Here is a 26,418-nt window from a genome sequence, read left to right on the forward strand (position 1 = left end):
ACTCTGTTTGTAAGTAAGGTCTTTAAAAGAAGTAATTATCACTCCGAGGTAGTTGAACTCCATAACGTGCTCAATTGGTGCCCCATACGCCACAAGCTTGCATCTTAAAGGATGTCTTGAGATCGTAAGCGATTTAAAGAAGAATTTGACCAAGAACTAAACGAATACCATCCAACAGCCATCAAATTCACCTGACAGGTCTCTCTGCGATTTTTTCTGTTTGATCGAGTCAAAAAGCCACAACGGGGAACGCGCTTTAAAAGCCGAAAGGAAGTAATGCAGCTAATTAAATACTTAAAATATCACATCCATACATGCATACTCATTCATTTGAATGATACCACAGAAATAATTCAAAAGCACATGCAAAATGCTGACGATAACAAGATAAGATGAGAAAATGTCCAATTCTAAATAAAAGTGTACCTGCTGTTATTTCATTTTGCTCACCACAAAATCACGGCATTTTACATTTTTAAGCTAACGCCATGCCTAATTAGCATGCCTATGCTCTGCTATGTTAACTCAGCAATGTTGGTAAATAATATCCCCATCCGTTCTTGAAGCTTTGCTATCAAATCAAAGTTCTCTGGGTCGTGAATTTCCCATCCGAGTTGTGTTAGCGAAGGGCGCCGAGAACTGTACGTTCTTGCCTATACATATACATATTAGGTACATATTTTTGCTGTTTTGATGTCTTCATATAAATGGAACTGCTGGTCGGCAGCTAGACCATGTGCCATCAATCGGAACAGGTGATAATCGGACGGCGCAATATCTTGAGAATATGGTGGGTGGGGTAGGATTTCCCATTTCAGTGTTTCCAGGTAGGTTTTAATGGTTTTGGCAACGTGAGGCTGAGCATTGGCATGCTGTGGAATCACTTTTTAATGCCTCTCCGCATATTGCGGACGCTTCTCGCGCAGTGCTCGGCTCAATCGCATCAATTGATCCCCAGTGTTGGTTTCGCTTGGTTTTAACAGTTTATAATAAATAACACCAACTTGCTCCCACCAAATACATAGCATAACCTTCTCAGCGTGAATATTCGGCCGAGACGACGAGGTAGAAGCATGACCGGGCAGTCCCCATGACTTTCTTTTCTTTGGATTGCTGCAATGAATCCATTTTTCCTCACCCGTCACGATGCGATGAAGAAACCCCTGCCTTGCCACTGGAGCAGTTGTTCACAGGCGAAAAAACGACGTTCAACATCCCTTGGTTTTAACTCATAAGGAACCCAAGTTCCCTGTTTCTGAATCGTTCCCAAAGCATGCAATCGCTTGGAAATGGATTTGCGGGTAGCTCCTAATACTGAAGCAAGCTCTTCTTGCGTTTGACACGGATCCTCATTGAGCAATGCCACCATTTGGCCTTCCTTAACGCGGACGGTCGTCAAAATGAAAATCACCATCTTTGAAGCGACGAAATCAATCTCGGCACGTTGTTTCTTTTTAAAGCAGCATCTCCATAAACTTTTTCTAGCTCTCGATGCGCTTCAGCCGCCGTTTTTTTCGAATGTAAGAGGAAAATCAACACTTCCCGCAAATGACGATTATTCGGCACAAAATCAGACATTTTCAAAAAATCAAACGTATATGATACCAAAACTAAATCACTTATGTGTCGCAGCAGTTTGCTTACCATATGTTTAAACTTGGTTTATGACGTTTAGGTTATGTTAGAATCGACTAGTACACACTGCTGGCGGCATTTATCGACAGTGGGAACTTAGTTGCACACCTAATATATTCAATGCTCTCTAAGCTATGAAAAATCTTCAGTGTTGGAGAGTTTTGTTTCGGGTGTTTTTCTTAGCTGTATGAGAACTATCGATGTCGATAACTTTGGTTTGACAGCTAAGAATAGCAAACTGTGTTGACATTTCTGTCCAGTAAAGTTGGACAAGTCATCGTGAATCGTTTGACCGCTGAACAACGCTTCCAAACTGTGGAAATTATTTTGAAAAAAAAAATGTGTTCGCAAACCACTGGGCATTATTTCTTTCGAAATGAGAAAGGCGCTGTCGTTGCGGTGAATGAATTTGTAACTAATAGCCGCGGCGAACATATGCCGGATATTATATTCAATAAATAGGTTAGGTCAGGTTATACTGGCTGGACGAAGCCACGCAGAGACCATTTTGGTCCAAAGCGATACCAGATCGGGGTCCTTTTTTAGCAAAAGTATGCATCCTCAAGATGCGCACACTGTTGACGAATTTTACAAGTCACTCAAACTCCAGTTCAGGGATAGATTCTAGCCTTTCAAAACTGAAAGCACCCAGGTAGCACAGTCTAGTTTTCGAGAGAGCCGCACAGTGGGCTAGATAATGCTCCAGGGTTTCTCTTGTACCCGGCTCATTACATTTCCTTCACGCGTCAAAAAATAAATACCGTGAAATTATCTACCAGATTACAGTACAAAAAAAATTCATTCCAACAATATTTCTGTTTTGTATTAGCATTTTAAATTCCAAGCTCTTAAAACAACACCCGATAGTTTTCGGGCCATCAAATTACACTGTGCAACAAATTCAGGTTAGCAAAAATTAGGTCCATTCTGAGAGTGGCGGGTGAAAATAGAGGCGAAATTAGAAGACCCGTATCGCGCCGTTTTTTTATGTTAGCTCGAATTTTTTTTTAATCGGCCTTCGAAGTTCGAAATCGGAGCCGATTTTCAGTATATTGTTTCATAAGTACCACAAAAATTTTCGAAATCAATTTTTTCAAAAATTGTAATTGTTGCACAGGTCTCTAGCAATAACTTGGCTTTTACAGATCGAAAAAATATCAATTAGTCGACGAGTTATAGCCAAAAAACCATATAAACAATTTTGCTCCGATTTCGAACTTCGAATGCCGATTAAAAAAAAATGCGAACCAACATAAAAAAACGGCGCGATACGGGTCTTCTAATTTCGCCTCTATTTTCACCCGCCACTCTCAGAATGGACCTAATTTTTGCTAACCTGAATTTGTTCCACAGTGTTATCTTAGTTATGCTATTCATACAAATTTTATATTTTTTAATCGATTTTTAGAAGATTCTTTAACTTACTTGTATGGATCCTGCAACTCCTCCGTCACAAAGTTCAAATAATTCCAGCCGCCAAATGCAAAGAGACCCGAATAAAAGGCAAACCCAATATTGCCCGCATCGTAATTACCCTCCCAGGCGTTTTCGAAATTCTCAAGACGGCCCATCAGCAAATAGTAGAGGCCAGCCAAAATGATCATTATTAGCGCCAAGAGTTTGCCGGCAGTAAAGATGTCCTGCACTTTCATAGACCATTTCACGGATAAACAATTAATGGCAGTGAGCAAACCTAAAGAAACAAGTAATTACTACTATAATTGATTTATTTACAAAATATTTAGTGTTGAATTACTATTAGAGATAAGAAAATAAACAAAAACGACTTATTTACGCTGACGAGTAGAAAAGTAGTAAAACAGTGTTCAGCCAAATATAATATTTGCATAATTGCCAATGTAAAGTGACAATTTTAAATACACTTTATGCCCACACGTGTACGGTAGTGTGTGTGCTTTCGTAGCGGTAATTTGTAAAATTAGTAAAATAAATTATTGCATTTCTTTATCAGCGTAAACAATTCATTCGCGAAATGTATAGCATGCACACTTCTCCTGCCTCTCAGCTTCAGTACTTACACAAACAAATGGCAGCTAAAATTTTTACAGCCGATTCGGGCGGGGAACAGTCTTCGAAAAATGGTTTTGCTGCATATTGTGCAAATGTCAAGGCGACGATTGTCTGGAAATATGAATAACATGGGAAATATAAAAACAATAAAAAATTTATTATAGCAACAGTTTTGTATTTAAAGCACACATTTCACTGTGAAATAATTGAGTAGTTTGTTTATCAAATGAGGTGTCAAATATTACAGAAAAAATTTTATAATCTAAAATACCTACATACGAGTATGTATGTACATATGTACATGTGTACGTAATTTGTGCAGCCATGTACAGAATAATAGTGCACTTATAATAGACAACATTAAGCCGTATTTTATTTCAGACTTATGCAACACAAATGTTTATTCACATGGAAAATCTTATGTAATTAAACTTTTAAACCCCATAAATTAGTTCGGTCCAATAATGATTTTTACACAAATATAGCTAAGATGCAACAAATGTATCTAAATCAGTTAAAGCAACATTAGTGACGCACACGGGAGCATGGTTCCATTTGTCGATTCTTCTGCATATGGTCTAAGAAACTCACAACTCCAGGCTTCGCTCAAGTATCCCCTGGGTAGCTTCTGATCATCCGTTCGAGAGCGATCTAATGTGAGAAGGCGAAGCAATCCAGGATAGCTGGTTGTGCGAAAACAAAGCCTCAGGTTAGAACTGCCTAAACTGATAACGACCACTGCGAACGAACTAAGGATTACGATTTAAAGGCATGAACCTGAAATGTCCGGTTCCTTAATAGGAAAGGTTCCTCTGCCCGGCTGGGCCTGCTGACGGTTGGTTTCGTCATCCACTGGAAGACGTCTGCCTTCAGTAATCAAATCAGTCGGCATGAAAAGATGAGGTCAAAATGACCCCTGGCTCCCGGACTGTAAGGTTCATGCATCAGCTCCGATGCCAAATATGGTCCGATGAAAGCACGCCTGCCGATCGGAATTTAAGTGTGCTCTGCTCAATCCAAAAGAGAGGTGATCCTGCAATCTGTGTCTATTGACGCGGAATTAGTCTTCTAAATAACCAACTGATTGGACCTTATCTATGTGGCTTTAGACCTGAAAAATAATCAATTGATCAGATATTCACAATGGACCAAGTCTTAGAAAATACCCATGAAAGGAGATTTGACACACTCCATCTCTTAGTCGACTTCAAAACTGCATTCGACAGTATGAAAAGGAGTTACCTATGATATGCCGCGATGTCTGAATTTGGTATCCCCGCACAACTAATACGGCTATGCAAGATGGCGTTGCTCAATACCAACGGCGCCGTCAGAATTGGGAAGGACCTCTCCCAGCCATCTGACACCAAACGAAATAGTGACTCGGAAAATAAGTGACTGCTCATTTGGTGAAAACTTGAATTACTTAAAATGTTCGTCGTTTTTCAATTTCGACTTCTAGGTCTTAACTGAGGAATATACCACCAGTGGCAAAGGGGCTTGAAAGCTTCCAAGCATTTAGATGAGGATCAAATTTCTCCTTTTTTTCTGAAGCGATGTGGGTTATCTATTTCTGAGCCATTCCAACTGATTATTAAGCTATCTCTCAAACTCGGCTGTTGCTTGGATGAGTGGAAGCTTATTTTGGCAGCATAATTTTTATTTTTTTATTTAAATTCAAGAAAAAAAATCAGATCGAGTTTGTTTATCAATATTTGAAAATTAATATAAATTCAGGTGTTAAGAATGGAACAAGAATAATCAAATTCCTTATTTTGATATATAATTAACCTACATTATATCTGTTGAACGCTGTTAAAAAATAGTTTACCTAATAATAACTTTTTTTTACATATCCATTACCTCCTACTGTGCGCCATAGGCGATTGGGTTTGTGCGTGACTATCATTCGGCATAAAACACTGCAAATCTGACTCAGCTGTGTACCCAAACAAGTTCAAATACTGAATCTTCCAGAGTAAAACTTAGTTTGAAAATTCACCACCGCCAAACTCGAACTGAAAAACTGCCTTTGGCTGCCAGCAGCATGCTTCCAGATACATCTCTGCTATTAATAGGCATCAAATTGAAACCATTTTCCATTCGGAAACAGCACAAAGTCCTTTGACTGCCTTTTTTGTTTTCAAATTTAAAGAAATTACCCAAACTAGTTAAGTAATATTTGTACCAGCATTTGATTTTCCGCAATATTGATACTCCCCCAATTCAATAAAATATAATAACATATTTAAGAACAATAATCCCAAAATTCTCAAAAAATGTTTTTTTTTTATCGAAAAGTAGCCCATTTTTTTGTTCTTAGCTGCATATACAAACATACAAATACATAAACGTATATAAACTTAAGCGCCGTTTATTATGCATACAAATGTAATTAAATTCATACTAATGTTTGAAAATAATGGAACAATCTTTAATATATGCACATTTACTGATAGTTGTAAACTTGACACGTTTTTCAGCTTTAAAATAATAAAATTCTTTGCATTGTGTATGCATAAATATATTCCTAGTAATTAAAAACGAAATATAAAAATATAGTATTTTATTAAGCGAATTCCACTACAGCCAATTGATTTTAGTCTTTTGCATCAAACTGGTTTTTATCCCTCAATGCTTTGTAATTCATATTTCGTATTTTTCATAGAGGTATTTAGAAAAGTTAAAATCTGTATTAATTAGCGGGCAGTTTGTCACATTAGAATTCAGCAATTGCTGCCCCGCTAATCTTGACCTACTGAACTGCGAAAACGAAAGGAAGCTGAGAAGCAATTATCGGCAAATTTAGTTTGTGACAGGGGCTGAGGGGCTGATTGTTAAAAGGAGGGATTGTAAGTGTGTACTTCTTAGTGGGCGCGTGTTTAATTATTGAACTCTGAAGCTCTAAAACTCTAAATCTGTGTGTACAAGTAGTCCAAGCAGGTTGGCCTAGAAGGTTGCCACAGGCAGTGATTAACCTTTTACAGGGTTTGATTGAAAAGTAATGAGCCTTCCCGCGTGGAGCGTCTGCCAAACGATCAACCGAATCGGCTGGTGGGGGAAAATGATTGTTGGATCTTCCTCTTCCACTAGAAACCGGTCCCCGTTCGCTGGCAACAGCGGTGCACTCAACATCGCTCCGCGCGTAAAAGCTGTTTTAAAAGTGTTTTAGGATTTTGCAGTGGCGAAAATGCAGTGCTCCTTCGGCTGAAAAACCACGTCGCCCGGGCTCGGCCCGACCTCGTCAACAATTGGTGCCTTCATTACAACAATGCGCCGGCGCACACCGACTTCCTCTGCACCTCTGCATTGGCCAAGATGGGGGTTCCGGTGCTTCCCCACCCTCCCTACAGCCCAGACCTGTCCCCTCCGGACTTCTTCTTGTTCTCGCGCCTGAAAAGAAAGCTGAAGGGGAGGCGTTTCGACTCCATCGAGGCGATCCAAAAAACTGTGACAGCCGAATTGAACGCGATTCCGGCGGATGAGTTTAAAAAATGTTTCCTGCAGTGGAAGGACCGCTCTCCCAGCGGTGTATTGACGCTCAAGGGTCCTATTTTGAAGAATATTAGTTGTATAAGCCAAAAGGTTTAATAAAACTGCTTAAAAAAATAAGGCTCATTACTTTTCAATCAAACCGTGTAAGTGCCGCCTTTGTTTAGTGGCAAATCATACCAAAGTTTAATAAATATATGAGGAATGCCATCCAGGGTTTTCACATTTACACTACATAAGGGTTGACCTTGAAGATTTAATCATCGCTTAACATATCTACCGAACGTTTCATAAGCTCCATGAGAAATGCAGTAGGAAAGAAGAATGAGACATAAGCATAATGAGTAAATTTACTCCCTTGGGGGCTAGTTATCTGAGGGCTCTGGCTGTTGACTGATTTAAGCCAACCGTAGGCCAATGGGTTTGTTGCGTGACCACCATTTGTTAGTTCCCGGATTTGAATTTCTGGGCATGAAACGTTAAATGATAGAAACAGTTTTTTCTAACAGTGGTCGCCCATCGGTAGGCAATGGCAAACCTCAGAGTGTATTTGAAAAAGCTCCTCACAAAAAACAAAAAATCATCTGCCGTTCGGAGTCGGCTTAAAACTGTGGGCTCCTCCAATTGTGGAACAAAATCATTTCGATAATTATTAAATTATAAAGGGTGGTTAAGTTTCAAGAGCCGGTGTTGATTTTGAATAAAATACATTTTTTTAAGAAGTTATTGTCATTTCTCTTTGTAATGATAATATTGGTATGGCTCAATTACGTATGGAACAAAAGATCGGCCAAATAGCCGCTGCGGCCTTGGCGGCACACCTCAATCCGATGGTCCGAATTTTCGATGTGGTTGAAGGATAATTGAGGTTCCATGCCGTTAATGTGCCGAATTATCTCATCATTTAGCTCTTAAATTGTGGCTGGTTTATCGGCGTACACCTTTTCTTTCAAATAACCCCAAAGAAAGAAGTCCAACGGTGTCAAATCACATGATCTTGGCGGCCAATTGACATCGCCGCGACGTGCGATTATTCGGCCATCAAATTTTTCGCGCAAAAGAGCCATTGTTTCGTTAGCTGTGTGACAATTGGCACTGTCCTGTTGAAACCACATATCGTCCACATCCATATCTTCCAATTCGGGCCATAAAAAGTTCGTTATCATCTCACGATATCGAACACTATTCCCAGTAACTACCTGACCGGCCTTTTTGGGAAAAAATACGGCACAATGATGCCGCCGGCCCATAAACCGCACCAAACAGTCACTCTTTGTAGGTGCATTGGTTTTTCGGCAATCACTCTTGGATTATCATTCGCCCAAATGCGGCAATTCCGCTTATTGACGAATTCATTGAGGTGAAAATGTGCCTCATCACTGAAGATGATTTTCTTCGAAAATTGGTCATTCACTGTTGCCATTTCCTGCCACCATTCTGACTATTGTCGACGCTTAAAATGGTCAAGAGGCTTCTTGGTTCTTGAGTCAATTGCACCTTGTTAGCGTGTAAATGCAAGTTTTTATGCATAATGTTCATCAACGACGAGCGTGAGAGGTGCAATTGTTGGGCACGACGACGAGTTGAGGTGGACGGCTCTTTAACCACACTATCACGAACAGCAGCAATATTTTCCGCAGTACGAGCTGTACGAGCATGCACTGGTGTTTTCACATCTCCTACAGACCCGGTTTGCAAAAACTTTTGCACAATTTTTCCGATTGTACGCACATTTGGACGATTAAATTGACCGAAAAAATTACGAAGTGCGCGATATGCATTTTGATTTGAACGCCCGTTGTCATAATAAGCCTGAATAACTTTAACGCGTTGTACGATTGTGTATCTTTCAATGGTTCAAATTGAGCTAGTCTGAAATTGAAAAATGTCAAATGAAATACAGAAAAAAATTTGATGTTTAGGTGTGGTTTACATTCAACATCGGCCCTTGAAATTTAGCCACCCTTTATTATATATATTATATTTTTAAGCGCACAACCTCCAGCTCGAATTTCAATAAATACTTACATATACTTATACAAACATACGAGTATAACTCACCTGTGTAGTTGGTCTAATGATTAGCAAAGCTATCCATAATCTCAAAAAGCCGACTAGCGGTCCAAATGCCACCAACAAATATGCATAATCGCCACCCGAACGTGTGATGCTCGTGCCGAGCTCAGCATAGCAAAGCGCACCGATCGTAGAAAGAATGCCGCAGGCAGACCAAATAAGCAGAGACGAGCCCACAGATCTGCAAACAAAAACAAAAAGGCAAAAAAAAAAAAAATTAAAAAGTTGAATTCACAATTATATGTACATATCTACGTCTAGCCAATTCAAAGTAAACGATACGTATACGCCTGGGTATTCCCCGAAAATTTCGATTCCAATGAACTAAAAGTCTGCTCCACTTTGCCGCTACAGTTTTAAAGTGTTTTTCTTGAAGAAATCGTGGCTTGAAATTGTACGAGCATACGTAATAAATACTTTGTGCCGTTGTGAATAAGTTGTTTGAAACTTTTTTGGGGCCATTGACTGCTTTATATTTGCCATTTTGGTTTAAAATTGACAAACTTGTTTAAACACAAATCGGTTGACAAATATTTGATTGGCATTTTCTTTGCTTTACAGTAATTAAATTTTGCAATTGATACTTAAATGCTTTAAATTAAAAAAAAAAATTAAATTTAAATTTCAAGCCAGAAATTTGTAACATCACTTATGAATTAATTGATTTAAATTTTTGATGATTACCTTTTATTAGAAACTACAGCATTCCCTGTTAACCTGATATGAATCTTTACTCGAATCAATTTAAATTGTTTTTTTTTTTTGTTCCTTTTTTTCAGCTGCAGGTTTATTTCATTCCACCGAATTCATTAAGAAAAGCTATGCGTATTTTTCAATAAATAAAAAGTTATTCAATTATGCTAGTGTATGTGTACACATGTTAATGTGTATGTACGTTTGCCAATTAAACTAATTGATAAAATTTCAAACATGCAGTGAAACCGCATTCATATCACACTAAAGGGATTATGAAAGCACAGGCATATTACGACGAAGTGTAATTGTCTGAGTACAAAACTAATTATTATTAATTTTTAGTTCGAAATCAGGTGGAGGGGGATTGAACAATATCAATATTTAGCTGTATTTCGCTCTTTTACATCTAACTTCACAGCCAAGCTGCTTAATTCGAAATAACGAACTGCCGCCGATCACCCAACAAACTGTCTGACCATGTTTTCGCTTTCTTCTGGTACTCGTATGGCTACCAGGTCATAGTTATTATACTAGGGAAAGAACAGACCGGCAACCTTGTCAAGAACGGTCATTCCATGGCAATATGGCCGTTCTGGAAGAGGTTAGGCCGGTTTTTTTTCCAACCAAGCTTTGTTACATCAGCAGCATATCCGTATGAAGAACATTAGAAAGTTGTTACAATGACACTAACAATAGGTTAGTTAGGGTGACTCGCTGTCGCTGTTTATCAAAGTTTTTCTACTCTAGCCTCAAGTTGATCTAAATTATTTGAAAAATTTCTTATGAAACTTATTTGCCATTAATATTATCTTAAACAGTCTATAATAAAATTTAATGGGGCTTATTTTATGGATCATTTTTATGCGACATTTCTTATCCGTGCAGGTCGTTTTGTAAAAAATTTGAAAATTATTAAGCTATATTAAGCTTGTACGGTCGATGGAGGTCATTGAGCGCGTTATACAGGTTGGTTGATACGTAATGAAAGCAACAGTTATGATGATTCAATGATCCTCTAACAATTTTATAAAGGGTTTTCCAATAACAGGTGTTATTTTGAATAGCCTGCTATTTCGGTAGATGTTACTTTTGAAGCAGTCATTTCTTTGATATTCGACAATTAGAAACTACGCCGTTAATAAAAATTGAACGATACACGTTTAAACAACGCATTGTAATTATAATATTCACTATAAAAATGGTGAAAATTTGGCAGACACAGTTCGTAAAACTCGAACATTTTTGGGTCATCGTGAAGCACCTTGTCGGACCGCAATATAGAAATTGGTGAACAAATTCGAGCTGTTGGCGTGTGACTGTTTGGTTTATGGTCCGGCGGAGTCATTGAACCTTTTTCGAAAATGAAACTGGAGCAACAGTTACGATGAATGGATTGCGCTAAGGAGAGATGATTAACGATTTTTATGGACGGAATTGGATAGTATTGATCTGGACAACGTTTACTTTCCAACAAGTCGGCGCTACGTGCCACACAAGCAACGAAACCATTGATCTTTTACGGGAATAACACCTCTTATTGGAAAACCCATTAATATCTCTATTATGATTATGGATCTGAGACGACATTAGCATCCGGAATTTCACGCTGAGTCAAACTTGACTCTGCACAAACAATACTGGATCAATAATTTCAAGTATTGTTGCACTTTTTTCATGCTTATGTCGTTAATCTCCGGAAAACATCAAGGCACAGTTGGAAATCAAGGTGCAGATTCCTGTAACACTATCACCATTTTTTATGAATTTCTGTTGCTTATAAATTTTTCAGAACAAAGTATTTTACTCGGTTCTTTCCATTGTAAAAATACTCCGACACTTCAATTTCAAATGGCTTGCAAACAAGCAAAGAATCGACAGATAGAAATACAACTTTTTAGCGCATAATCATAGTCGCACGTCAAACCTAGGTTTAGTTAAACTGGGCCTAAATATTTAGAATTGGGTTTATTTTTTTGCTAACATAGCCAAATTAGTACAAGTTGCCACAAAATCAATCACTTTACGAACAACTTTTTTACTAAATAAAAAAATTATTTTGAGTAATATAATCTTTATTTTGACCTTTACGCACTCCATTGCTTATCTTTTTGTGTATTCTAGCTGTCTAGTTCACAAGTGTCAAATATGATTGACGTAAGACACCATTTGCAAAAATTAGAAATCTTCCCAAAGAGTGACTAGATTGCTATGGGTACTATGTTTTAGTAAGAGCCAGCTTTAATACAAATCTATTTTATTTTAATATCATCTGGCATATGTATACAGGGTGTGCCATCTTTTAAGTCGGTATGAAAACATTGAATAACTTTGAAAAAAAAACTACTGATTAGTATAAGTGAGGTATTTCTATTTGGTTTGGTTATTTACAATTTATATTATTAAAACTATTTTTTGAATACAATATCAATCAAGTGGTCACCTTTATTAGCAATCACAAACTGCGATCTTATCTTTTTTCTGCGTTTGTCATCTCATCACCTTGTCAAGCATTTATAGCGTCGATTTCGATTGTTTCGGTGTAAAGCGATCCATGGTTGAAATTGTACTGAATTGACGTATCGAAAACATGTATGCTGAAGTCGATCGGTTGGATAATGACAAAGTTATTCAGCGTTTACATACCGACATAAAAGATGACGCATCCTGTATTTATAAATTTACATTCAAGTACTTTTGCTTTTTTAATAACAGATTGATATACGCTATGATCAGAAAACACCGGGAATGTTTCAATAAAAAAAATAAGAGTTAAATTTCAGGCAAATTTATTTTATCTCCTTCAATTATGACCCGTCCGAAGCAACACACATGTGCCAACGTCTAACCCAGTCCTCCATGCACCCCTGGTAGGCCGACGAAGGGATGGCCTTCAACTCCTACAGACTGAAATCTCCTTCCACGAAGTGTTAACTTGGGAAACAAAAAGAAGTCGCACGGGGCCATATCAGGTGAATACGGGGCTTGCACGATGGTGTTTACTTGGTGTTTGGTCAAATAATCCAGCACAATTTGGCCTCAGTGCGATGGCGCGTTATCATCATGCAAAATCCAAGAGTTGTTTGCCCACATTTCCGACCGTTTGCGACGTACAGCATCTCTCGAACACTTCAAAACGGATAAATAATATTCTTTATTGATTGTCTGGCCCGATGAAAGGTACTCATGGTGCACTATGTCTTGGCAATCGAAGATAACAGTCAACACGGTACTTTTTGATTATAGGGTACACCTGTGTTCACAATAATAGCAGCCCGGTATATTACAAAATTTTGACTATTTATTTAATTTTTGTTATTTTTTTATAAAAATAAACATAGTTCGTACTACAAAAAGAACCATGTAACATAAAATTTCACACTTAATATAAAATCCTAAAAAATAAAAAAAAGCTTAAAAACTTCAAACTATTTAATCAGAATTTTTAGAAAAATGTAAAGTTTGCAGGCTTATAGCCGTTTAAATTTTTGTGTAATAAAGTATTGATTCGAGTTGATTTTTTTTCTGTTTTTGTTTTTTATAAAAGTCATTTTCATCTAACTCAAGCGCATTAGGGTATTTTAACAATCTTTCATCGTTTTTTGTACACCGCACGGAAAAATTATAGGACCTAGATGATTCTGATGATACATACAGGGTTTGATTGAAAAGTAATGAGCCTTATTTTTGTAAGCAGTTTTATTAAACCTTTTGGCTTATACAACTAATATTCTTCAAAATAGGACCCTTGAGCGTCAATACACCGCTGGGAGAGCGGTCCTTCCACTGCAGGAAACATTTTTTAAACTCATCCACCGGAATCGCGTTCAATTCGGCTGTCACAGTTTTTTGGATCGCCTCGATGGAGTCGAAACGCCTCCCCTTCAGCTTTCTTTTCAGGCGCGGGAACAAGAAGAAGTCCGGAGGGTAGAGGTCTGGGCTGTAGGGAGGGTGGGGAAGGACCGGAACCCCCATCTTGGCCAATGCAGAGGTGCAGAGGAAGGCGGTGTACGCCGGCGCATTGTCGTGATGAAGGGTACAATTGTTGACGAGGTCGGACCGGACCCGGGCGACGCGGTTTTTCAGCCGAAGGAGCACTTACGGAGCCTTTACAGTGCTTCCTGGAGGTACAAACTGTTTAGCTTTACGCAAAATTTGATCGAGTAACGTTGCTCCAACGGTCGCTGCATTTTCGCCACTACAAAATCCTAACACACTTTTAAAACAGCTTTCACGCGCGGAGCGATGTTGACTGCACCGCTGTTGCCAGCGAGCTGGGACCGATTTCTAGTAGAAGGGGAAGGTCCAACGATCATTTTCCCCCACCAGCCGATTCGGTTGATCGCTTGGCAGACGCTCTGCGCGGGAAGGCTCATTACTTTTCAATCAAGCCCTGTATCTACTCAAGCAATAATAGAAGAATGTGCCAATATCGCTTCGTTGATTGTACGTTTAAAACGGTAACTCATAAGGGAAATTATACCGGATTTATTGCTGGTATTTTAGTAACGCGCAAATTCTTATTCTGTGCAAAACGAAATAATTATAATTTTTGGGAATTACAATGCGCGGTATTGTTCCAAAATTAAAAAGAAGCAAAACTGTGGCTTTTCATTACTTCTATTTGAAAGAAAAGTAGGGATGTACCAAGAGAAGTGGTAGAAAACCGAAACTTTGCGCTAGAGATTTTCGACAAATCAAACTTTTAACTATAAATAAATTGAATACCGATGCTGAAATTAAAAACACTGGGCCTCTTCTTTTCACAAAGAGTTAACAAGTGGCAAATAGATGAAGCAACTGGTAGAAATGAACATATCGCACCCTAAATACAAAAGGGTCACAACTCAAAATGTACCTTCTGCTCAAATATGAACGAGACGTTATCAATAAAACGGTCCGCGGATGACATATGGCAAAAATAAATTTTTTGTTTTTTGGTAGGACTGTTATAAGCTTACATGGCGAATTTCAGCGTGATATGTCACATAGTTTGTTTTCTGTGCTACTGTAAACAAGTCAAGCTCGAGTGTGGAAAATTTTGAGTTGTGACCCTTTTGTATTTAGGGTGCGATATGTTGGCAAAGCGGGAAGGGAGTTGCCTTGAAGGTAAGGCAGTGCGTCTAATGAGCTATATCCATACTCGATAATTTTGTTGTTGCTTTCGTATGCAAATTTTTGTCAAGTTAATCGAGCATAGAAATAGCGAGCGAGGAATTGGCGAATAGAAGAGGCCTACTCTTAATTTAGAAGTTACTACCCGTCGTGTGCAAATAATTTTGCAAGCAAATATGCAAAATGAGTATCCAAACTTAAAACAACCATACGACATAAAAATGCCAGATTGACTTTTAATATCAGAGGAAGTTCAGTCATGGTTTTGATAGCCAGAAGGGGCAAAGACATTTGCAGAAAAGTACCAATTTTAAGAAGATGAATAAGAAAAAGTAAATTTTTCAGTTGAAAGAAATTCAATCTGGACGGACCGGATGGTTCCCAAATTGGCATGATAAATGGAACAAAAAGGAGGAGAAAATGGCTCTTAACTTCACAAGGGGATGTGTCATGGTGTGGGCAGCCGATAGGGTCAAAGACAAAACCTCCATATGTTTCATATCCCCAAAAATTAATAGTGCAATATAATATATAGAACTTCTAGATAAAGGACTTATTTCTTTTTTTGATGATAGTTTCGATGAGGAATTGATTTTCCAGCACGAAAACGCAGCAGTTCATGCTTCCGAAGCAACAAAAGGGTTTTTAGCAGTAAGAAAAATACCAACTTTAGAATGGCGTGTGTACCGCCCTGTATGGGCATAATGTATGGGAATTTTTTCCTCAATAGGTTTTCAAAAATGTAAGACAGTTTGATAGCGCTAAAAGCCTTAGAAGTGCAATTAATAGAATAGTCAGAAATTGATCAAAATATTTAAAAAGACTTAATCAAATCAATGTCTCAACGACTTCAAAAATTTATAATCAAAGAGAATCCGACACAAGTTACTAAGCTCCAAATTATAAACGAACCCCAAGAATTATATTTGTTTATTTCATATACATATAATAACATACTTTTTTGTTCCATAGATTTTATTTTCTTAATAATTAATTTAAGGCTCGTGCAAAAGTTTAAATATTACAAACATAAATTGTTAAACCTAAACTGATAATAAAATTATAAGAAATTTAGTTAGTCTTATAACTTTTCGTTTGGCGTATCAAAATATTTTTCGATATCTGGAAAAATCTGCAAATAGAGCACAATAAAAGAAAACGAGCCCCCATTAATATTAAAGTTCCATTAACACAGCTTCCATGAGAGAAGCGCATTCTAATAACAACGAAAGAGTCAATCTGAAAAGGAATCACTCAAGTTGAACTTTTTCTCATTTGAAAAAAACATTTTTTTTCCAAAAATTATACAATTTAAAATCAAAATGTAAAATATCATTTTAAGTCTAAAAAGCACTTCTTTTGCCGAATCATGCTGAGAAAATAATTTGTGTTTGTCATTTGCCCGAAAATGCTTTGACTAGCCTTTTGGAGAGTTTGTGAAAAGTGTAGAGCTGCCGTGTAAGAAGTGGGCGCAATTTTATAGTCGTACATTTTATTAACTAGAAAAGTTTATCTGCGCCTTATTTATACAGCCACGAGAAACAAAAAATCAACATTCACAGACAATAAAATGTTAATTCTTAATTATTAATTCTCTGCACAAGTAGCGTTTTGACGATAATGAATTTTTTGCGTGCCCGCGATTCTAGATTAGTTGCATTTGCTTGTGAGAAAGTTTCATACTTCTAGTCATAAACACAAAGTTTGCCTAAAAAAGGAAAAAAAACATACCAAATATTATTTTTGATAGCTCGTTTAACACGAATCACACCCATATTTCTTCGTGCAAACTATAGATAAGCTATGCGGTTTCGTTGACTGCGAAATTTTTGGTTTACAATTTTTTGAATGTTTCTAATAACTTAAAAACCGTGCCTAGGCTGCTAGGAGGGTTTATCGTTTAATTTTGTGTATCATATAAATTTAAAATTAAAAAAAAAATGCAATTGGGAAATCATCACGTCTTCCATTTTTACTGCAAGCATTAAAAGATTTTCGCGTGATATTTTATTAAATTCTTTGCCTTTCGACAAACACTTCACTTTAATAATATTTAATTGGCAGAAGGGCTCTTAAACGTTCACGGCCGAGCAGTAGCTAATAATTTCGAATAAGGCGCAGCGGAATTCAAAGGTGTTGATACATTTAATAGTTATGAAACAAGGTGTATAGTAGGGTATGTCTCCTTTTTAAACTTTCGAAAAGTGGCCGCGTCAACTTGCCATTCACTTCTTTCACATAAACAACGAATGTGTGATTTTTTACATTTTTAGACCGAGTTTTAGGAGTCGCTAAGGCATAAGAAAATAATAATATGATTTTCTACAAATCGTTATATAAACGTGATAAATAGTGCCATTGATTGTCTTCTGTTGTAGCCGCAAGTTCTTATCACTGTCGGCACTGTTAGCTGTGGCACATTGGCAAAGTATGCAGTAATCATCGCAGAGCGTAGGAAGAGCGGATATGGGTCTTTTTTTGCCGCTAGTGAAAAATTACAGAAAAAAGGGTCTTATAAAGAGTATTTCGCAAGTCCCGTCTAGAAACATGTAAAAATTTAAATTCTTTCAGCTTTCACTATTTTTATTCAAAATATGGCTCTTAACAATTATATGTGAAAAATTAATTATTATATCATTTAAAAGTCCACCAAGCGCACGTCTACAGGTAAAATCCGCCAAAAGGTCGATTCATGAATGCCTAATCGTTAAGAACGTTGAGATATCAATGTTTAAGGTTGTACAGCAACGCTTTGCGCTACAGCAACAATATTCTCAACAGAACATCCAGTTTTTGGTCTGCTAATTCTTTTTCCATGTTCAACAGAACCAGTTTCTTGATTTTTTTAAAACCTTTGAATTGTCGACCCATTCGGGCGATTATTTCTATAAAAAAATCACGAATTTTTCTTAAATGTCGACCTTTTTTATAATAAATTTCTATAACTTTAACGCTATTCTGTCGTGTAAAATTGTGTATCTGTCTACTTAACAAATTTAAGGGTGACAGAAAAACAGGTACCGTGTAGGAATTATTCACTACTGGCATCTAGGCGTCACTTTTGAAAGACCTTTTGCAAAGATGTCTTCATTATTAGCATTACGAACTTGCCTTTCTTTGTAGTAATTATTTGATTTATGATAATAATTAAATTAATTAATTTTAATTTAAAAAAATCCTGAATAGAATACCTTTTTCAAATTTTTCATATGCTGATAGTTATATTACTTTGAAAATGCGAAAAAACTAAACTTTTTATGTCTTACAATAGAATAAATAAATAATTAAGTGTCAGAGACAAAAATTAAAAAAATTAAAAAGAATTGTGAAATAAGAAGCACCCTTGTACTCCTATCATATGATGCTCTTACGGCGTGGGTTAAGAAAATCTGCGAAAAATACTCAATGGTGGGTTTGATGAGAAGACTCTTCCTAAAAATCTATCACCGAGCTTCATTCAAGGCATTCATATAAAAATATACAAGGTGGCGCAAAATTAATCACCCTATTGGAAGATTTAAAATTTTGACAAATGGTGTCGTACGTAAATCACATTTTACACTTGTGAACCAGACACCTGCAATATACAAACATACAAGCAATGAGGCGCGTAAAGATCAACATAAAGACTTCCAGCAGTAAAAATGTATTTTTTTTAGTAAAAAAGTTATTAAAAAACTAAATTGAATGTATAATTTTGCGCCACCTTATAGTAATGTCACTGTCAAGTAGCGGTTGAAGTATAAAATTTTTTATTTACACACAATCCAACGTACAACAACTCTCTTATTCGTAGCGCAGTTAAAGGAATAATTTTTTTATTAAATTAGTTTTTTCATTCCCTTTTGCTTTTCTTGCGTCTTTGCAACAAAATTCATTTCACTTTCCATACAAAAACTATTATTATCTAATCAAATTAAAATACTTACTCTGTATAGAGGAAGACACCTGTTGGCGCTATAAATATTCCCGAACCAATAATTGTACCAACAATGATAGCAACTCCGTTTATTAGCGTCAATTTGCGCTTTAATACGATTTTATCACCATCGTCAGTGTCAGCAGTTGCATTTATACCACTTCCATGGCCATTGGCTGAGGCGGCGGCAGCGGCAACTGCGGCTCCTACACCATTGATTGCAACAGGTGGTGAGCTGTTGACCAGATTGGTGGTAACACCTTTGCCATATCGTTCAGTCATTTTCGGCACTTTTTTTTATAAACTTAAGGTTGTTGCAGATAAATACAAATTTATAGTTCTCGCTTATTTTGCACTTTTTCTTGTATTACTACTAAAATATTTGTGTCACTGTGTTGAAATGTCTGCTATTTATATTCACACTTTTCAACGGTTAGAGTTCTTTTGCACTTTTATAATTTTGTTTAGTATATTTTGCACTATATTTTTTATTATTTATTATTACTTGTTTTATTTTTTTGTAATAACAACGTTTTTGTACGCTGGCAAGTTAAAATTGCTGTATTGTAACCGTTCAACTGGAGCTCTAATCGAGAACTGCACGATTGGCCATCTACTGCACACAAGTTTGCCATAAATGAAAAGAAAATTCAAGTCAACTGTCAAACTGTCAGAGGCAAAGCATGGAAGCACGCACATACACATTTAAACATAAGCGCACACACCCTGTAGGAAAACGACTGCCGCAATCTACCAGCGCTTGTAATGAATAACGAGTACCGGGTGGGTTGCATTCGGTTTTCTATACAATATAAACATTTTTCTTGTACTTTTGCCAAAGAAAAAACGCAAATTTCTTACATATAAATATATATAATTGGCGCATACTCCCTTTTTGGGTGTTTGGCCGAGCTCCTCCTCCTATTTGTGGAGGGACCTACAGTTTTAAGCCGACTCCGAACGGCAAATATTTTTATGAGGAGCTTTTTCATGGCAGAAATACACTCGGAGGTTTGCCATAGCCTGCCTTCCCTTACAAGGTGTTGTCATTTGAGCAGCTGATTTGGTGTTTTTTCGCCTTGCGATTCGATGGACCCTAAGTCAAAGTGATTTACTTTCTTACAGTTTCATTGTTTGTTTGTTAACATTCTAATTGAAAGTTTGACACTCAAACCCCGAAATTGCAAAAACAAAATACATTTAAATTTTGTTGCTGCTCTAGTGATTTCCTCTTGTACAGATTCGCCTTAGCAGATATGAGTTTAAAGTAACTTATAAATGAGAAATGCGAAATCCCTATTAAAAGTCTCTAGAAAATGTTTATGCACACAAAAATCAATAATAAAAATTTGAGATTTTGAGTTTGCAAGCGTTTGCCATTTACTGCCTTCATATGAAGTGTTCTCCTATAAGGGGTGTCGATATTCTCTTCCACTATCAGTCTACGGGAAATATATGGAACGTTTTAAGTTAAGCGAATCGAATTTATAGCCAAAAACTGGCACAATAAAAAATCAGCAAGGGCTGAAAATAGTTACATGTATACTTCTACATACTACATGCATATATGTACTGTTATATTATATTTGGTTTCAAGAGCAGAGCGGCGATTTTGGAAGTTCAATACGGCAGCGTCTATAGAAGTAATGCAATGCATCAAGCTCGCAAGCCGACAAATAATATCATTAATACAACCTTAAAAATCTGATGGTTTTCTTCTTTCAACATTTTTGAAATACGAAATCTGCTTCAAGATTTAAAAAAAATTCAAATAGCGCATCCTATAGGGAGCACGAAATTTTTTAAATTCATTATTTTATTAAATTCATTATATTATTACATTATTGCTCGAAGTTGTTACGCGGGCGTTTTCGAGGTTCTTGAGTCTTTAGTTAGACCTTGAAAATACTAAATGACGAGTCTAATATGGAGCATGACTTTTCATAAATTCTTCTTGCGATTATGACTGAGTATGTCTGACATGTCTTAAAGCATTATTTCGTCATATATTTATTTATTCTATAATAGCTTTACAATTAAACTTTGTTTAGTAAACTAAAAAACATTTCTCAAATATGCCAAAAGAGCTCTGCTTATGCAGTAAATACAATATTTCCCGCAACACACGCATGTACCTGTATGTACACACATATATAAGTAAACACAAAATATTTAACATTCATTTAGTGAGCGAATTTTCGCGTTGCCGTGCAAATTTTCTCGCATTACCAACGCATTGGGAGTGCGCATGTTCGTTTATATGTATGCGGGGCTGCATGTAAAAAAAAGATGTAAATTAGTCTAGATTAACACGAAGTTATGGTGAAAAAAATGCATATTTATTCATAAGTCAAGAACTGCACCAATTTTATTAAAATGTTCATATTTCAATTATACTAAAGCTTTATGCTCAGATGCCTACGAATAGCATTTTTTAACGTTCTTGTAAATAATATATGAAAGTATGATTATTACGGGAAATATATGTACACACCATTGATGATATTTGAAGTACAATTGTATTTTTTTCAGCACAATTAATAAAAAAAAATATGAAATTACACTGTGCCGATTTTTAATAGAGTTTTAAGACAATCAACTTTTATCAGTGAGATTTGGCTTGTTACACATATTATATGTATATATATGCATATATAATTGGCGCGTACACCCTTTTTGGGTGTTTAGCCGAGTTCCTCCTCTTATTTGTGGCGTGCATCTTGATGTTGTTCCGCAAATGGAGGAACCTACAGTTTCAAGCCGACTCCGAACGGCAAATATTTTTATGAGGAGCTTTTTCACGGCAAAAATACACTCGGAGGTTTGCCATTGCCTGCCGAGGGGCGACCGCCATTAGAAAAATGTTTTTCTTAATTTTGGTGTTTCACCGAGATTCGAACCTGCGTTCTCTCTGCGAATTCCGAAAGGTAGTCACGCACCAACGCATTTGTTTCCGGCGGCCGCCAGGCCACACATATTGCTTCAATTTAAAATTAATATTTTAAAATTTTGCATTGAGTATAGTTCCTGTTGCATCTTGGTTTTGAAATGTATAAACTCATAATTTTAAAAATTGATATTATATAATATTTGTAAAAATAGTTGTTGATTTCCCCACTAAATTAGTCCATACATGACTTGAGTGCCTGTTAAATAAGGCTTACTGCGAAATACGAGCTCAGCAAATTGCTTTAAATATACATATGTATGTATATGCCGCTTACTCCCCTTACTCGGTGTTGGCCGAGCTCCTCCTCATACTTATGGCGTTCGTCTTGATATTTTCCCACAAATGGAGGGACCAACAGTTTTATGCCGCCTCCGAACGGCAGATGGTTTTTTAAGAGGAGCTTTTTCGACCAACGTAGCCCAATGAGTTGGTACGTGACTATCATTCGGAAGTGCCCGAAATCAACACCCCAGGCGCGAAACACTAAATGATAGCACAATTGTTTTCTAATAACGGTCGCTCCTCGGCAGGCAATACTGCAAACCTCTCAAAGTATTTCTGCCAAGAAAAAGGTCTAAATTACTTTCAAAACAAAATGTAAAAATCGAGAATGATAACGAAAGCCTAACCAAAAAATAAAAAACAAAGTTGTGTTTAAAATGCTACTCATAAATTGGATTCATATTACCATCCAGGAAAACTCATTTTTGGGAAAAAGTTTGTATCCAAAACAAAAAAAAGTGCGTGTAACGTAGTACACATAACAGAAGTGAAACTTTCACGACAGGCAAAGAAAGAGGGTGAGACCCGAGAGAGAATGAGAGAGGGAGAGAGATAAAAAATATATATCTAAATAAATGCACAACATTTGCAGAGAATACAAATAGAAAAAATTTACAAAAACCGGAGAAGGCTCGACCGGTGTAGGTAAACGCCGCACACAAACCGTGGCAACAACGCGTACTACTCCAAGCGTTTATTATCCGCACAAGCGCACCCATTCCAGGACCGCTGCAACGACACAAATTACCGCAAGGCAATACCAATAAATCCGACGCCGGAATGGATAGCACTTATAGTACGCACAAGCGCTAGCCAGGAAACGGAAATAAGCGCCAACAAGTAGGCACCAAAAAACAAACCCCAAAAAAATTGGGACCAAAAAATGTCCCGAGCAGTAGGCACCAAGGAAATATAACGCCGAAACGTAGGCACCAAAAATATATTTTCTACAAGTTTGCACCAACAAACAAGCGCCAAAAAGTAGGCAGTTTTATTTCTCACTAGAAATTAGCAACCACAAGGGAAAGCTAAGGAAAAATAGCCTAAAGTGTATCTAAGATATATAATATGTATATAAGGTATAGCTCTCTCTCTCCTTTTCCTCTACCTTATAGCTTTTTTTTCTCTCGCGGAACGAAAATGCCCAAAACGTTGTATGACCTTGAAATTTTACTCTCCATTCTCGCTCGTCCATCGACGCCTAAGAAGTTTCACTTCAAAAATGTATAATAAAAGCACTTATGACATTTTTTGAAATCCATGGTTTGGAATTTTTTTAATCGCATAATTTTTGGCATGGGAGATGCCGGAATTCATTTTAAAAATGTCTAAGTAATATAAGTTAATCTTGTGTTCCAAGATTAACGTAAATTCACATCTATTTATATGTAGTATATCGTAACCCTAAATTTTTCTCTTTCTAAAAATGTGTAAAAAATAATAATAAATTAAGGTTTAGCTAGCGAATTTCTACTTTTAAGACAACTCTGTTTTAATACACCTTGCCGAAGCTGTCTCAACATGTGCTTACCATTTCATAGTTTGTCCTTGGAGGCGAACTGATTTGCTCGCTGCCAATTTGAAAATGAGATAAGATAAGATAGCAAGCGCCTACATGAGAAAACGGAACAAAGTTAAGACACGAAGAAGACAAATGTTTATGCTCGAATGGGGAAAGGTGTGGGTGATGATGTTGGGTAATCGAACTATGATACTCAAATCTCATTAGTGCATTTTATATTTTATTTTAAGTTGAGTCTTATAGTTTTTGAAAGAAAATTTTAAATAGGTTTTTTTCATTCGAGCATTTAGCATAAATGAAAAAATTGCTTAAAAATTAATAAAATTAATCATGTCTTATGGCTAATAATTTTTTGATGGCGAAATAATAAATTTTAACGCTTTGCCAAAAGATTATTTTGTATTCTAAAATATTTGAAATCTACTACAAAAATTTCTGTGAATATTCTTACTCTTTCTTTACAGTATACACAAGAATAAGCAAATAAATTCCAATACATTTAAGAAGTTTATAATTTTCAAGTTGTCAATTAATATCATCCTGCAATTAACCCTAATTATGAAACAAATTCTTGAATTATTATGTATAAAATTCATATCAAATTGAAAACTTGAATTAAAACAAACACACTGAACATGTAAATTAAGAAATAAGCTTTTGAATTCAAGTTTTGCAATAATTTACTTTCCCTCAGTTGGACAAATGCAATTATTAATAAAAATATCAATATAAAAAATCACTTCGCTTCCAACATTCGAGAGTTAAGAGATACATCAGCTCTCAACTCACCTTCAAATTGAATTAAAACCCGCACGTTTATAGGTGTACGTAGATATGTATGGATGTATTTGCATGTGAATATTCTTATGGGAAAAGTTATACTCACTTTTCTAATGTGATTATCGCAAAACCATCTGGTACCTCAAGTCAACCACCAATATAAAAACAACAACAAAGAACAAAGTACCGCCAATTGAGTGTCAATGGAAACCGTCGCTAGTTATCGCCGCTGTTATTAGCAATTCGACCACCCCCATTGAAAAATATTTGCATGTGCTCCAATTGCATTTATATACATACATAAGTGCATGTATGTTAGGGGTGCCCTTATTTTTTTAATTTCCAATTCAAATAAAATTTTTTCTGCATTAATTTGACATTTGTCAAGTTCAGACTAACTCAATTTGAACCATCGAAAGATACACAGTCGAGCAACGCGTTAAAGTTATTCAGGCTTATTATGATAACGGGCGTTCAAATTAAAATGCATATCGCGCACTTCGTGAAGAAAATCATCTTCAGTGATGAGGTACATTTTCACCTCAATGGATTCGTCAATAAGCAGAATTGCCGCATTTGGGCAAGAGTGATTGCCGAAAAACTAATGCACCTACAAAGAGTGACTGTTTGGTGCGGTTTATGGGTCGGCGGCATCATTGGGCAGTATTTTTTTCAATTGCTGAGAATAGTGTTCGCTATCATGAGATGATAACGAACTTTGTATGGCCCGAATTGGAAGATATGATTGTGGACGATATGTGGTTTCAACAGGACGGTGCCACTTGTCACACAGCTAACGAAACAATTGGCCGCCAAGATCATGTCATCTGACACCGCTGGACTTCTTTTTTTGGGGTTATTTGAAAGAAAAGGTGTACGTCGATAAGCCAGCAACAATTCAAGAGCTAAAGGATGAGATAATTCGGCACTTTAACGGCATGGAACCTCAATTATGCCTCAGCGTCATCGAAAATTTGGACCATCGGATGGAGGTGTGCCGTCGAGGCCGCGGCGGCCATTTGGCCGTATTTTGTTCCATACGTAATTGAGTTATACCAATATTATTATAATAAAGAGAAATGACAATAATTTCTTAAAAAATTGTATTTTATTTGAAATCAACACCGGCCCTTGAAATTCAACCACCCTTTATTTACAACCTATCGGAAGATTTATAGTTCGTGCAAATGCCGTTGTTCGTCCATCATATTTGATATTTGTGAACTAAAAAGCTGCAGGATACAAACAGAAGCAATGGAGCGCGTAAAGGTAAAAATAACGATTTCCATCACCCAAATTAATTTTTGTTATTTAGTAAAAAAAACTTATTCAAAAAAGAAATTGGATGGGTTACACCCTTTACATGTAAATGAATAAGAATAGAATTTTTATGATGATAATTATTCTGAACTTGGTTATCTGCAAGTATCCCTTTAGCTAGAAATGCGACAGATAAGGTTCTTCCTCTTTTGTAATTCAATTAGTTGCCATAATAACATTTAAATCTAGAAACACATCCATGTATTTTAGTTAATACAAAAATATTTATTAAATCAGCTTTCCAACAAATATATATTAGTTGCTAATTCTCTGTTTTCAATAACACAATCATAAATAATAGCTTAAATAGATGCCGACAAAAAAATCAAATTACCGTCGACAGCTCAATTCATGACGTAAATAAAACCAAAGACCGTATAAAGATAAGAAATTAAAACTTAAAACTTAAAACACAACCAAAAAAAAAATCAATAAAAATAAATAAGAGCCAATTAGTCTCAATTTAAAACCAATTAGTTTTTCGTGTGGTAAAATTTTCTATCCGAGAAACGTAGCATAATTGCAGATTCTTGCATTCTTTGATAAAGCATTAATGTCGTGTCGCTGTGGGGTTGTCGTGTTGCCATTTTCGATACGTTTATA

At 36.4% G+C, this 26,418-nt stretch overlaps 1 protein-coding gene across 5 annotated transcripts in view; it reads right to left on the reverse strand.

Moving 5' to 3' along the window:
* LOC128863301 (Y+L amino acid transporter 2) overlaps positions 1–26,418 on the reverse strand; it is a 44,294-nt gene that overhangs the window by 14,889 nt on the left and 2,987 nt on the right. For 3 of the 5 annotated variants that reach the window (XM_054102411.1, XM_054102410.1, XM_054102408.1), the window contains exons 2-5: positions 18,972–19,577; positions 9,220–9,415; positions 3,675–3,777; positions 3,061–3,328 (exon numbers count right to left, since the gene is read on the reverse strand). In XM_054102411.1, coding sequence (XP_053958386.1) covers positions 3,061–3,328; positions 3,675–3,777; positions 9,220–9,415; positions 18,972–19,243 — 839 coding nt within the window. In that variant the 5' untranslated portion in view covers positions 19,244–19,577. The remainder of the gene's footprint in view (positions 1–3,060; positions 3,329–3,674; positions 3,778–9,219; positions 9,416–18,971; positions 19,578–26,418) is intronic. The other 2 variants (XM_054102409.1, XM_054102412.1) reach the window with 1 other exon arrangement.

Source organism: Anastrepha ludens, chromosome 5, assembly GCF_028408465.1.
Source record: "Anastrepha ludens isolate Willacy chromosome 5, idAnaLude1.1, whole genome shotgun sequence".
In the NCBI taxonomy this organism is placed as follows: domain Eukaryota; kingdom Metazoa; phylum Arthropoda; class Insecta; order Diptera; family Tephritidae; genus Anastrepha; species Anastrepha ludens.